Here is a 15,061-nt window from a genome sequence, read left to right as displayed (position 1 = left end):
TGTGGAGCAGAATGAGGAAGCAAAGCCACTGGGCAACCCGGACACAGCCAGCAGAGCCGCAGTCAAGGTCTAATCTAAATAGAAGACTTGATATTCATCCTTTCCTGGCTCAGAGCTGAGCCGCCAATCACTCCAGCTACCTGAAAACTAGGGCTCCAGCCACACCACTAGCAGAAGAGACGTCTAGGATGAAGGGCTTAGGCTAGAATTCAAGACTCCACAGCTTTTAACCTTTGAAGATACTTTAATTTTGCGGTTACTGATGAATTAAAAAACACATTTTTAGCATTTCCTAGCTATAGTAGTGCATAGGAAATTGCACTCTAAACAGAGAAGTAATTAATGAAATAACAACACACCTTACATCTTACACCGAAAGCTTACAGTTTACAGGGTGTTTTTACATACATTATTTCATTGGATTCTTACAACAAGCAGAAGGAAAGAAAAACAGTCAGTGGGAAAAGGAGAGTCATCTAGTTTTAGGCTTACACTGAGCAAGTTTTTCAGACCAAGGGGCAATCAGTACAGGAACATACCAAGAACAAGACAGCAATACCCATAAGCCACAATATCTTTTTGGTAGGCTGACAGTTTGATATCAAGTTGATATTTAGCATCGGTGGGGGAGAAAGGAATGGGTCAGACAAGAATCTTATGATAGTCAAAGGATTTTCAGAATGTTGTCAGATGGAAGAGGAAGGACGCACAGAAATGTATCACTGTACAGAAACTTACTTCAAAGTATGACGTCCCTTAAGAGTATTAGATACAGAGGGAACCTTGACCTAACACGGGAAATTGCAAGGGACCCCAGAAAGTACCTTCCAGCTCTCTGTCTGCAGCAGACATCACTCTGGTAAGTTTCACCGTCCTCTCATGGTTCCTTTCTGCACAAAGCTATTCTTTACATTCTGGGCAAAAACATCATTTCTTCTGTTTTGTGTAATATAATTTAAGAAAAATACTGGGTTTTGCCACTGACTTATTTCAAACTTTAAAAAAAAATCTTTTTGGCTATGCTGTGGCTAAAAATGGGAATTTTAGGTATGTTAAAAGTATTCCAATTTAGTGTACGTGATTAGCCAGAACTAGTCCCCTTTGACACGTCTGACCGTTTGCTCATGTACTTAAAACAGACGCTAAAATGGAATGGCTGAGGGGTCATCTACCCGGGCAGACTCAAGCTGGGTACTAATACTTTCATAGAAAAAAATATTTTTAGGATTCATAGAAATCTGTTCAATTTTTGAAAACTAAATTATAACAATCAAATTGTCATCCCCATGATTTATTGAAACAATTTTACAGTAATATACAACAATGCTACCAAAGAATTTGTAGCATACATAAAACACAATGATCAGCATGTTCTTGGATTTAAATGAAATACAAAAAACTAAAAGTATTTTGTACAAATGATGCTTTTAATTTATTAACACGATGATATATCTTTGTTATATAAACTTGCTACAGCAGAGGATTTCAATTTTCCTTGCACATTTTAAATACAAGTGGACCAACTGAAATCATATCTGTCTTTGTGGGACACTGCCATGCAGAGACACTTGACAACCGAAAGACATGCAGCTAGGTGGAGGGGACGTCTCAGATAGGACTTCAGTGTCCTCAAGGGTTTAGTGAGGGTGGGTGCATATGAACAAGAGTGGTGTCAATGACCTACCTGCAGCAGTAAGGAAGCAGATAGAGGTTTTATATATATATATATATGTATATCTATATACATTAGGGTTTGACGCAAAATAACCTTATATGCTTGTTGATCACTCATGAAATGGAATATTTTAAACCATTTGGGTGAGCTGATCATTTAAGGTAGGTCACTGATACAGAGAAAAAAAATGAGATGGGAAAATTAAAAGAAATGAAAGAATAGTAAAGAAAAAAGTTAGCCATTTCTTCCCAAAGGAACACTGAACTAAGTGTGCAAGAGTGCTTGAAATTTCCTCCTGATGGCAACATGTGAAGTTAATTGGCAAAAAGTATAAAAAACCACAGAAACGCAAATATTAGAACTGTATCTGCATGATCATATACTCTGTCTACAAAGAAAAGGAGTTAGAGATTCTGATGTATCTAAGGATATCACACCTCGGAATTAAAACACAAATGTGGCAGTTTCTTAAGCTTAGCCTCCCTTCCCCACCGCCACAGGGCGGGGTAAAGTCGAAGTTGCAACAGTGCCCTCCTCAACACACAGACTGCAGGCAACGGCAGCTTCTGTTCAACCAAAGCAAACAGAAAATGTCCCGTAAAGGAGGGCACCTCTAAGCTGTAAGCAGGCATCAAGGCTTTCGCTGACTTAGTATTTATCCAAATCCATGTTCCCTTGAGTTGCTCGTTTCCCTTAAGAAACAGACAATGTGGACTAGCTAAGAAATTTTATCGGTCATGTTTTCCTAAAATACTGGCTAAAACCCTCACAGAAGAGTGAAGTCTTCGAAATCTTCAAACTCTTGTCTAACACACAGAGCTGTTGGTACCAAGGGAGACAGCCAGGCAAGGAGCCACGTCCCTCACTTTTCCTGACAAATGAAGAATCTCTCTGGTCACTCACTTTCTCACAGAGAGAAGACTATTAAAAGGCAAAGGGAATGAAGGCTCTGGTCCAGGAACCAAACTGCTAGCAGCCACTGAGTTTCTCGCCCCATCACTGACTCCTCAAAGTTATTATTTTCATGTAGGCAACCCCCCTTGGTGATACGACATTCCATCTGCAAAAATTATTAAGAGTTTTGGCAAAACTGAGTCCGAGCTACTCAAAATAAAAATAATCATTAGAGTTTATCTTCAAGCCACTGGTCAGCAAAAATACCGCTCCAAACTACAAAAAGCAACACGCAGCTTTCCTTTAAATAACACACAGCCACAACACTGCCATCTGAAACACCAGAAAACAAAACGGAGCACTGGGCAGAGAAGTTATGAGAAGGATGCAGGAGGGTGGAGCAAACAGCCGACAGTAGGAGAGTGGTGCCCTCTGTGTGCTGGCACGGCCAATGCTTGCGGAGCGGTGCCTTGGAACACAGGTGGTCGCAGGTGCACACTGATGACGCATTAAGACCTCACTCAGTTGCTGGAATGAAGGAACTTGGTAACTGCTTCGACAAGCAGGGCTCGGCTCCACCTTCCCCCTCGACAGCGTGCAAAGACTGAGTGTGAGCTCGAGGCAATCTTTCTCCTCCCTAAAATTCACAAAATTCTTTTCCACATTTTTCTGTTATAGAGACACGGATTTCTTCTTCTTCATAGTCATCGAAGTTGCTGGTATCTCCAGAGCCTCTGAACTTTGGTATGAATGGAGCCTCAACCTGTGACAGACATCAAGAGGAGAATCAGAAAAAGAATAACTCCTCAAAAACTTGCAGCCATTGAGAACGGTGAAGCCCCAGCATGCACGCAGTCTGCTACCTTTAAATGAGTAAGCCCTTGGTATGCAAGGCACTAGAGGGGAGCTAGAATCCCACATTTTCATCTGACAATTGTGACAAAATACTAGCAAGTTTAGTTTTTGTTTTTTTTCCAAGACAGGGTTTCTCTATGTAGCCCTGACTATCAACCAGGCTGGCATTGAACTCAGAGATCCACCTGCCTCTGCCTTCCAAGTACTGGGATTAAAGACATGCACCACCATGCTCAACTTTATACATCAGAACTCTTTAAACACTAACAAATCACACACACACACACACACACACACACACACACACACACACCAGAAAAATACATACTTTCGTACAACACTGGCTAACAATAAATATAACAATAAAGATGATAGAATCAGTAATGATAAACAGTAGGGATGATTTTACAGGAAAATGTCAATTTCTAAAACTGGCTGGAGAAGAGTAAAGAAGTTTTTCTGCTAAACTTACAAGGGATAAATACAGATAATTCTGTATAAAAAGTTGTAACTATATGGGGAACTTTAAAATTGCTGAGTGCCAGAAAATAGTTGAATAAATATAGAAGCATGTTCTATTCATAAACAGAATCAAGTGCATAATAGTTTTGTACTACTAAGGGGCTAAATCAAGGCTACTCAACAATGCTAACATAACACCAGGATAGTTATTGTACAACAATAAACAAGAAATGAGATTGCTAAGTGCTGGGAGGAAGCAGGTGTCAAGGAAATTCTTTCAGAAAGGTTCTGGGACGAGCTATTAAGTCCCCCAGTGGGATGTGTACTAAGCATCAATTGTGACAGAAGACTGAAGCTGGGAACTATGACCATGGCAGAAACAGCAGTGACAAAGGACATAGCAAGGAGTGGAAAGACGCCCACACGGTCAGCATTAGTCACGTCTGGGGGTAGGAGGACTCCATGTTTGTCTACTCACCAAATTACCTGAGCATAAAAGGAGCCTGGACTTACCTGCCTAGACCTTCTCTACATACTGAGCTTCCTATTGTTCTCTAGTTACCCACACTTTACAGAGTGCTAAAGGCTATGTTTACACAGTTGAAACAATGTGCTCAAGATCATACTGTAATGGGCAGTTCATCTGACCTAGGTTCAGAGTTCAGGGCTCTCTCTCTCCCCAACTCCCTCTCCTTCCTGTTGAATCAGCCTTCCCTTCTCATAAAGACTCGAAGCAACAAGTTAAAAAGGTGGTGTGTAAAATCCGAATGTTTTATGAAACAATGTGCTACTCAACACTGCGTACCTTCCTTTTAATAATAATAATGTTAGAGCAAACTTTAAAAGCCACATTCTGGCTCAGACCTATAATCCCAGCACCTGGAAAGCCATAGCCAGAAGAGCACCCCACCCCCACAGCCATAAGAGCACCCCACCCCGCCAGGTTTAAGGATGGACCTGCACAGTCAGAGTGAGACTGCGTGTCAAACACACACCGTACAAAACCCAGAGAGGAGGCAGGCAGACTGTAAGCGGTAACATGCTGAGATTTGAACCTGGTGAACTTGGGATCGAAAGCTTATGTGGGAAGCACTGACACTTACAGCAGCTCTCTACCTAGCCTGTTTCTCTATTAGCAAAATAAAACAAACAAACAAAGCAAAAACCCCTAAAAAACATATTATTTTCTTTTTCACAGGAAAACTTCAAACTCATGAGAATTCGTCTAATTAACCATAACGATGGTCTACAAGAGCCACAAGCATGCTTTATGAGCCGATTAGTCTGCTTTGGTCACCAGGGCCCTTATTTGTGAGCATGTCACACACGCTGAGCTAAGATGCCTGAGACCACACCTCCAGGCCTTGGCTGTGAGCTTTGGTACCGGGTTGCCCTCAGCCTGTTTCAGTCTTGCTAAGCTTTCTATTAGCTGAATTTTAAAGTTCTTTTATAGCTTTGTTTTTATAATCTTTTAAAATTTTAATGAATTAGAAAAACTGCTTTTAATATGAAATAGGGTATTAAATTCTTTTCCCTCAGGAAATGTGCTCTGTGGTTGTTCATCATGAAATGTGGCAAGCTTTTCAAACATCAGAAGCTGTGGTTTTTGTGGGGCTGGGAAGAGGGAAGCTAAATATACACACTTCACGAGAGTTATTTTTAACTCAGCATTCAAGACTGAAAGAAGAGATAAAGTTAACAGAGCAAAATCTTAAATTTCCCAATTTCTTTCCACAGCAAAGCACTTACTATTAAGTTACATACTGCTGCTATTGGGGCTGTTACCCGCTCACCTCAGGAGCAAAGCGAGCTTCTTATAAACACACTGGCCAGCTGGGGTTGTCCTCTGCTTAGCCAGGTGCTGCAGTAATGCTCTAGACGAGCTACACTAGTATTTACAACCAGTGTTCACACTGCCTGAGCTTCGCTTCCTCTAGAATCTTCTTAGTCTAGGCTCTCATGTGTAGTCTCCTGTGTTCCTTTGCTATTAGCACAGCAGACTGATTTGCCTCCGATCCCTTTAGCGCTGAGGTCGGAGTTGGAGGAGTGAGACCCACTTCACTAATCTCACCACACCCTTAGCACCATGAAGACTGCCCGGGGCCAGCACAGGACGCCACTTACTAGTTGGAGGAGGTAAGTAAATCAATAATTCCTTAAAAGACAAAATATAGTGATGTCAGATAAGTTGCTTGCACTTCCCCAGGGCATGAACTTCATCTCTCCTAAAGAAGTCTCGAATGGACGAAGGGCAGTTGCATCTGTGGAACGATGGGTACTGGGTAGGGATTTGGCTACAAGTCAGACGCACACGTCAGTGGCTCTCGCCAGGGACAGGATATAGAAGAAGGGAGATAAAGTTCCTGTTCCCATGAAATCCTCGGAAATGAGAGTGAGCAAGGAAGGACTGCTTCCGAGAAACCGCCACACTGAGGCAGAAATTTAACTTCAAGAATTCATTGGAATATGGAAGGTGGACAAACTGGAAAAAAATCCTTGGGAACTGAGAGGCAGACATGCAAGAGGACTTAACATGTGAAAAGGCTGGATCTTCCTGGGAATGATGGAAAAAAGCTGCAACCCTGGTTAATATCCACAGCAAGGCCAAACTAAAACTGAAAACGTTCCCAGAACTTAAGTTGATGCAGTGTTCGTCTGGCTATGCCCTGATTCTGGAGTGGCTTCATTTAGACATTATATTTTTAATGTGACTTTTATCAGTTTTGAAACACAAGCCTGTAGAATACTATCTAAAATCTCGCTTCCACAGTATTGTCAAGAGTTAGCATGGCCAGGGAAGATTTATGAATGAAACCATGCAGGTGTTCTCTTTCACATACGAGAAGGCACTTTGGGATTGACGCTGTGAAGGATTAGCTTAAAAGGTGAGAGAATTGTGACATGCTGACGCTCAGGGCCCCTGCTACATGACGTCAATGCAACGTCTCAGAGGCTTTAAGTTCAGAGTAGACCCACACCTTTCTCTGGTAAATAGCAATCCAGTCGGTAGTGGCAAACCATTTGTGGGTCTTGATGTCGCTCACACCATTCTTCAGGTTCCCAAATCGCTTTGTCAGATCCACCTGCAGCAAGTTCCGGAGAAGGTCCTTGAGGTCAGAGCTGAAGTGCGATGGGAATCGGACCTGCACAGACACAGAGCAGGTGAGGGAGATTTCAGATTGCCGGCTAGTTCTCTGTTGATTTCATATAGGCTTTTTTCAAGGACAGATCACTATGTCAATGGGAGAAGGTAGAGGCGATCCCCAAACACTTTTCACGAAATACCATAGTCTTAAAGGATGAGTGTGTTTGTGTAAAAGCTAAACTTCTCAGAGAGCCTTGTTTCAGTGGTGAACTCCCTATAAGAACATAGAGCGGTGATGGAGGAAGGTCTTGGCCCATTTGATAGGCCAGCCCTTCGGTGGGTGAAGTAGACAGAACAAAATGCTGGGAGGAAGAGGGAAGTGAGGCAATTGCCATGCCTCTCATCTCTGGGGCAGACATGATGAAGCTCCAGCCCAAGATGGACGTATGCTAGAATCTTCCTGGTAAGCCATCACCTTGTGGTGCTACACAGATTATTAGATATGGGTTAGTCAAGATGTGAGAGTTAGTCAGTAAGAGAATGGAACTAATAGGCCAAGCAGTGTTTAAAAGAATACAATTTGTGTGTTGTTATTTCGGGTATAAAGCTAGCCGGTGGCCGGAAGCTGGGAGGTGGGAAGCGGCCCACAGCTCCATCTACAGAGTGGCCTCTAGAAATTGAACACTATCAGAAGGCTCACCCATATTCAGGAGAGAACCCCTTGTGCCTCACTGTAAACCTCTCAGAGATATACAACTTAAACTTATAATTAAAGGGGAAGTACATAGGAAAAATATCAGTAAATGCATTCTGAAAAGGCTGTAAACGCTCACACTGCCTTTTCCAGCATAGGAAACCATTACATTTGTTAGAGAAAAACTTTGGGCAGAATTTTACTGAGAAATAACACTGAACTGCCAGCAATAACTCAGGAGATACAATATTAAAATGCAGGTTTGGGGGCTTAGGTATGTTGCAGCACCCACTTTATAGGCATGGGTGAGGCAACTGAGATGAACAATGATCAAATGGCTTGCTTAACACCGCAGAGCAGAGACAGAGCTCACGTTCCAAACAGACATCTGGATTTCAGCACACGCCCATCTCATTGTTCTGCAACGCTCCCATGACTAAGAGGCTAAAAATGGTATCCAAAATCATCTAGAGATGGTTAAAAGTTTAAGCTTAAAACTTTTCTGTAACTTTTCATCTTTTCTACTAGAAACAACGACTACAAAGTAAGGAGTATCAATTTTCTACTTTAAAAACAGCAAGACAGTAATGAGCTTCTGAAACAAACAAGAGCTTCCCAAAGGAAATTACAGAGGGAAAGGTGACAGTCATGAGAGCAGACAGACGCCAGGAGGACGGCAAGCAGAGGGACCCTTCACATGCTCTGGGACTGTAGAGTTGTCAGTCACCACAGAAGCCATCAGGAGGTTCCACGACGACAGAATGAAGACTACTGCACAGCTCAGCTTTACCACCCTGGGTATTTGACCACGAGGGCCCAAGTCAAGCTATCACCGAGATACTAGCACATCCACATTTGCTGAACCCTAGTCATAATCGCCTCGGTGTCATCAACAGATGAATGGAGATGGAAAAAGTGACCCATAAGCCCCACTCAAAACTATGTTTTCCTATGGCCAGGCGGTGGTGGCGCACACCTTTAATCCCAGCACTCGGAAGGCAGAGGCAGACGGATCTCTGTGAGCTTGAGGTCAGCCTGGTCTACAGAGCAGGTTTCAGGACAGGCTTCACAGCTACACTGAAAAACCCTGTCTTGAAAAACAAAAACAAACAAACAGTTTTCTCCCTGCAAATCCTGTCTTTTCATATAGGCACACAAACAACATATGTGTATGTACATAAGAGATGAGAGAAATGAGCCTGAGGCTAGGAAGGAGACAAGAGAAAGACAAAGCTATGAGGGTGTGAATATGGTTAGAGAACATGACACCTGTCTTCATGAGGCAATGAATATCTGCCATTAAAAATGAATGGCAGTTCCTCCCCATGGTTACAGTGGATCAGGCTTTTCCTGTAGGGCACCTACACTTTGTTTAGATCCAAACCACTACTTATTCAAGTGGCTCTGACTCGGCTTAGAGTGGAATGTGCATGAAGTGTGCAGTGGTAATGTGCCCGTGATTCCATCCACGGTGCTCACAATCGCAGACAGTGATGCACTGCACACAAATTATTTCCTGAATTCAGGGAATGTGCATTAGAATGCACGAACAAACAAGTACCCAAATAAGCAGTTCTTTATTCTGCAATTTAAACAGAGCAATAAGGACACGTGTATGTGTGTTTAAATTTCAGAGCAGTGACTCTCAGTGGGCAGTGGTGTAGTCTGAGAAACAGCCATATTTAATTGGGAATGTTCTCCATTATAGATGTGCCCCTACTGCCACATCACATCCTCGTCTCTGAAGATGCTGACAGGTAGCCCACATCTTCCATGGTCCATGCTAATAGTGCCGCAATAACTTGGATTCAACAACAGTTTCTATAAAGGAAAGAATGACTGACTTTTCCTTCAAAACTGTCTCAAGAAGACAATTACTTTCGCCATTGTTATCAGCTAAAAACACTTCAGTAAGATCACAAGAACAGAATACTGGAACTGGTGAGGCCACAGTGAGGCCCTGGGACTACTGGGGAAATAACTCAGTCCTCTGACATGCGTGTTTATGAGCTTTCTGCCAGTCTGCGATGGGGCAGAAACACTGCGGTCACTGCAAAAAGGCAGGTACTGAAAAGAGGAGTCTCAGCCCACCAGTCCACCGAGGCTGAGGAGGCTCCTGGAAACTGGCATGGTAGGCCTGGACAAGGAGCCCACAATGTGACATGTGCCTCCTTGAGTGCTTCCTTCTATTTTCCTTAATTTAATTTCCTATGATTCTTTCCCAACCTTGGAACCATGTTAATTATGAGTCTCCTAATCGTGCACTGCTCTGGTGGGATCTGTTTCTCAAATGAACTACAGATTTGCAGAACAAGATCCTAGCCGGTGACGAGCATCAGAACTGTGCAGTGTTAAAACACAGAAGACCTCTTTAGTGCCTCCAGGGTGGGGCTCCAAAGATGGAAACCGTAGCATTTGGGCAGAGATCACAACCGTTAAGCTGTATCCAACATGTAGACCTGGCTTGACCATGCACCAATGTACCATGTACCTTAATAAATGCACGAATCTGAATCCACTCTTGATGTACATCTACTGTGTGCTAGGCACTGATGTGGTTGGGACACACAGAAAACAAAGTAAGACAGAGACCTGCCTTCAGGGGATTTTTATCCTGAGAAAGGAGGTGATAAATAATGAGACAACAGAGTGACCTTCTAACGTGACATCGCTCCTCAGAAAGCAACACTGCGAGAGCTTCGATTTTTACTCTGCAGAATATGGGGAAATCATAGAGAAGCTTTTCCTTTTGTTTTTGGTTCTGGAGCCTGGACCCAGGGCTCCCAGCATGCTGAGCCCGAGTGTCCCCACTGACTGCAGCCTCATCCATCGCAAGCTCTTACAGGACGGCAGGATGCACTTGTCCCCAAAGGGTGCTGGCAGTGGAGACAGTGGAAGGTGTAGTCAAGGGTGCAGCTAGGGATATGTTCCCTGTGTGTTGGCCGTGGCATCAGGAGGTAAAAATGCGAGTAATCTGCTTATTTATACTCTTGATCCCTCACCCAAAAGACAGGCTCTTGTAATGTTGCCTACACTGGCCTCAAACCCGTGGGGGCTGGTGAGCCTCAACCTATTTGGTCAAATCTCCTTAGCAGAAATAATTCCAACTTGCAATCTCAACTTGAATTATATACATATTCTGTGACCTATGGAAAAACCCTTCACCTTTTTCAATCTCAATTTATCCAATTATGATATGAGAGAAGATATTTTATTTGACAGTGAAAATTATAACATTTATGAAAATGTTATGGCTTTTATTATGCCTAATAGTAATGCATTTCCCACCTTTTCAGCCTTTTTATTAGAATACCACCTTAATGTTCTGAGGCTTCATCAAGGAAGGAGCTTTAAAGATAGAAGTCAAAATATTCAAATACAATCACTGTTGAAATTTTGATAGAATGGATGACCCTAGCCCTGCTTTATAGGAACAGCACTGTGCATACAGATGGTATCCTACATGTTGTATCTCAATATATGATATAACATGTGAGGTCAGTCTGAGCTGAGCAGAGTGAGAAACTGCTCACTCTCAGCACCACTTACAGGCTCATGAGTTCCAGTTTTGGAATAACTATTATTTTCTGCAAATTTAAATGGATACATTTATTGCTCAAAAGTGAAGTTACATCCAAAAATTAAATTAATGCATTTGTTATGGTATCTATGATTTAAATGTACTAAATGGTTTTACTGGGCCCACCCCTGACATTTAGCAATAAAATAAGACGGAATCAAATTTGTCTTCACTGAGCTTAATTATAGAAGTTATAAAACTAATTTCTGGCTGATGGAGGGGCAGTCTTGCTAATATTCTGCAGTTATTGGCATGAGGGAAAGATTACATGACTAGTAACAATTTTTATGCACTGGAATAAACTTGCTAGGTTAAATGACTTAAAACAGAGTTTGAACACTGCCTTGAGTGGTACTCTATTAACTTCTGGCCACAGCACACTGGAATACATTTGAAGAAACCATTTCTCTAAATGAACTATTTCAATCTCAGGATTTATCTAGCAAAAAAGCTATACATTAATTAAATTTTCTAAAGATAAAGCATTTTTATTCACTAGGCTTTCTATAGATGTGCCAATACTGACACTGGTCCTCAGGGGTTCCTAAGTGAAAAGAGAGCTGGGCATTACAATACATTTATAAGCACCGACTCCAAGGGGAACTAATAAATCTAGATGGGTGCAGAGGACTACGTCACTCTCTTCTCAATAGTGTTGGAACAATCCGCTCACCAGGCCAGTAAGACTATCTTATTAAATCACCAGGACAAAAATGTTAAAAATGGCCCAGGGTTTTATGAATATAGTACAACAGCTTTTGTATTTCATGGGAACAATATTTAGGGCCTGGGGACACAGCTCAGGCAGTCAAGTGCTTGTCTAGAATGTAGGAAGCCCTAGGTCTCCTCCTAGCACCACAGCGTAAAACTGGTCCTCCTGGCACAAACCCTCAGGAGGCAGAGACAGGAGGATTAGAGGTTCAAAGTCTTGTTTGGCTACACATTGAGCTTGGCGCCAACCTTCAACACATGAGATCCAGTAAAAAGAAGATAACATCTGAATACTTCTAGGTCAAAGTAACTATAGCCAAAGCTAAGCAGAAAATGGCATTGACGCTTCCGAAAAAAGCAGCAACAAAAATACCTTAGCAGTGTATTTGCATATGTGTTTACTGTTTAGGATACAGGATGTATGTGGACTGACATAGTTCCAAGTTCTGTGTCTGTCACAGATCTGGGACCTTGAGTGGTGGCAGCTCCTTACACTGTATGAAACCTTCCCTGAGCAAGTGTGGTTCACTGTGCACAGATTTACTACAGATACCAAGGTTTATCTGAATGTGTGCTTTCATTCTCAGAGTCCAGGACTTTGCTCTGTGGTAGGGTGTGTGGGTGATGAGCTGCCAATGAAGACACTGGGTATTGAGTCTCTCATGGCTGTTACTGGCATATAACATTCCCCACATATGTGTTTTGGTGAGTTCATATTAGGGTAGTTAAATGTATCCTTGTGGCTCTCCAGAGAGGCTCCTGCAGACCTGTGCTTGATCTCTTCTGGACTTGCCTGGACTGCCTTTTCTCTGTGCTCATCTGGCTATGTACCCATTGGCTGTAACAAATCGAGGCCCAATTACCAGTGTATACTGGGCCTTTTGAGTCCTCCCAGAGGCAATAAGCCTGGAGACAGACTTTGGGATCCTGACCCAGAAGGGAATGAATGACCTTTGGGCTACTAATCAATTACCCTTCATTTAAATGCTGGTTGTCTATATTTCCTGCACTATCCTCTTGCTGCTCATTGAGACTACAATAATATTTACATTATATACAGTGAGGCTAAGACTATTTGGTTACTTTGTCTTCACACACCATTTCTGAACCCAGTGTTGACTCTCATATTGCCATGGGTACCACATCCAGAGCGAGTTGCTGTGGAAACCACATCTGATTCTTGCTATAAATTACTGGCACTCAGACATGAAATGCCAAAACTACAGACAGAAACACAGTGCACAGCATCACTAAGGTGGGCACAGTAACTGCAGGATTGCAAATCCTTTTTGTCAACTGCGCACTTTCAAACCCAAACCTCAACAGTCATGAATAATCTGACATTTAAATGCCACCTCCTCTGTTTTTTCAAAAGCAAGATACATGCAGAGCATAGTCTAAAAGCTGACTGATCATCTTTATGTGTATTTAAAATTACCAGTTTGGGTGAAAATATTGTAGTAGAGAAATGACTTAACAATCTAATGTTCAAATGTATATATTTAAGTGAATCAATAATATAATAACTTAAGTTTTAACTACGACATTGCACCCATCTTATTATATGGTTTCAGAACATAAAATATTGCTGCATTATGTAATATGCTTTTGAAAAGATTAGACAAAGCTATTCCTTTGTTTTTTTTTTTTTGTTATTAAGATGGTTCCATATAACCCAGTTTGGTTCTGAACTCATGAACCTCTTGCCTCTACCCCCCAAACGCTAAGAGTACAAGGATGCACCATCTCTCCCAAAAGAAAAAAAATAACCTTGAATGAAAAACAATTGAACACTATAAATACAGACTCCCCAAATATAAGACGAAAATTGGGTTTGAATGACATGAATTATAAAAACCTTAAAGCTAGCTAAGTTCCAACGTGGCTTTCTCTGCTAGTGGAGGCAGGAACAGGCTCACAGCAGAGCTTCTGTTGGATCTGAACGCTGAAGCAATGTTAAGGGGAATTGTGACTGTGGCTTATGTTTCACACACACGGATTCTAACGATGACACTCTGGCAACATTCCATGCCATGAATTTTGCTTTTGATGGGAAAAAGGTAGAAATCTATCCAACATGGAGAGAGAATCTGACACCTTCAGCTAGATAAAAAAGCACCAAACATCTGTCAAATTTCTAAATAAATTGTGAAAATCACTTCCATCATGATGTAACAAAGCTGGTGCTTCTAAAAAAGTACAATTATATTTTAAATGGTTAAAGCTTCAGAACATATTCAGTTATTGGATACAACATATTAAAATTTGACACGAAGTGAGAAAAGTTCACCAACTGCTGAAACAAAGCTGCCCAAGGAAGAAAGACTGTCAAACTGAGGTTAATTTATACCTAGATGCACTCATTTTAACTAAAGCAGTTGTTCTAAATACACAGAAATTTAGTTTACACAGCATCTTTATTATAATTTTATTTCCTTTATGAAGAAGTATAAAGTAGTACAGAAAAGGTTCAGGAACTTTCTGATTACCTCCAGTTCAATTATTTGAAACATTCCTTTAACATCTACATTTCTGTCTAGCCTACATTTCTATTTTGCATTAATAATATATTCTCGCTTTAATATATTTCAGTTTTCTTAATAGGCCTCATATGATCTTTGGTTCTTATTCTTTTTTGAAAGTTAAGTATTCACTTTCACTTTCTTTCCTTTTAAAGGCTGGTAATTTTTATGCGTGTGTGTGCATGCGTGCGCCTGCACGGGTCCACTGTACCTTATGTGGGTAAAGGGCCAGAAGAGGGCATCAGATCCCCTAGAACTGAGTTCCCAGAGGCTGTGAACTGCCAACTAGGTGCTGGGAACCAGACCCTGACCTCAGCAAGAGCAGCAAGTGTCCTCAACAGAGCCAGTTCTCAGAGCCAGATCCCCAGCCCCACATTCTTAAAAGCAAAAGCACTTTTTGTCTATTGTTTTTGTCATGTTTTATTCCGTGCACATGGAAAGTTCTTCTATCAAACTCTGCTAGGGAAACAACCGCAAAGGATAAAAGCCTGAAGTAGAGAGCTACAATGGAACGAGAAGAGCAGGCATCCTCGTCACTAAGGTAAGCACTGCGTCTGTCCTCCTGCAGACAGATTGCGTCCCT

At 41.8% G+C, this 15,061-nt stretch overlaps 1 protein-coding gene across 6 annotated transcripts in view; it reads right to left on the bottom strand.

Annotated features, from left to right (window-relative positions):
* Window positions 1–224: 224 nt before the first annotated feature.
* Prkacb (protein kinase cAMP-activated catalytic subunit beta) overlaps window positions 225–15,061 on the bottom strand; it is a 91,868-nt gene continuing 77,031 nt past the window's right edge. For all 6 annotated transcript variants that reach the window (XM_041656537.1, XM_041656617.1, XM_041656672.1 and 3 more), the window contains 2 exons: window positions 6,865–7,029; window positions 225–3,332 (listed from right to left, as the gene is read on the bottom strand). In XM_041656537.1, the coding sequence (XP_041512471.1) occupies window positions 3,207–3,332; window positions 6,865–7,029 (291 nt within the window). In that variant the 3' untranslated portion in view covers window positions 225–3,206. The remainder of the gene's footprint in view (window positions 3,333–6,864; window positions 7,030–15,061) is intronic.

Source organism: Microtus oregoni, unplaced genomic scaffold (assembly GCF_018167655.1).
Source record: "Microtus oregoni isolate MIOR12 unplaced genomic scaffold, Mior012 000000F_ref0000247, whole genome shotgun sequence".
Classification (NCBI taxonomy): Eukaryota; Metazoa; Chordata; class Mammalia; order Rodentia; family Cricetidae; genus Microtus; species Microtus oregoni.
This window is presented reverse-complemented; position numbering and strand designations above follow the sequence as displayed.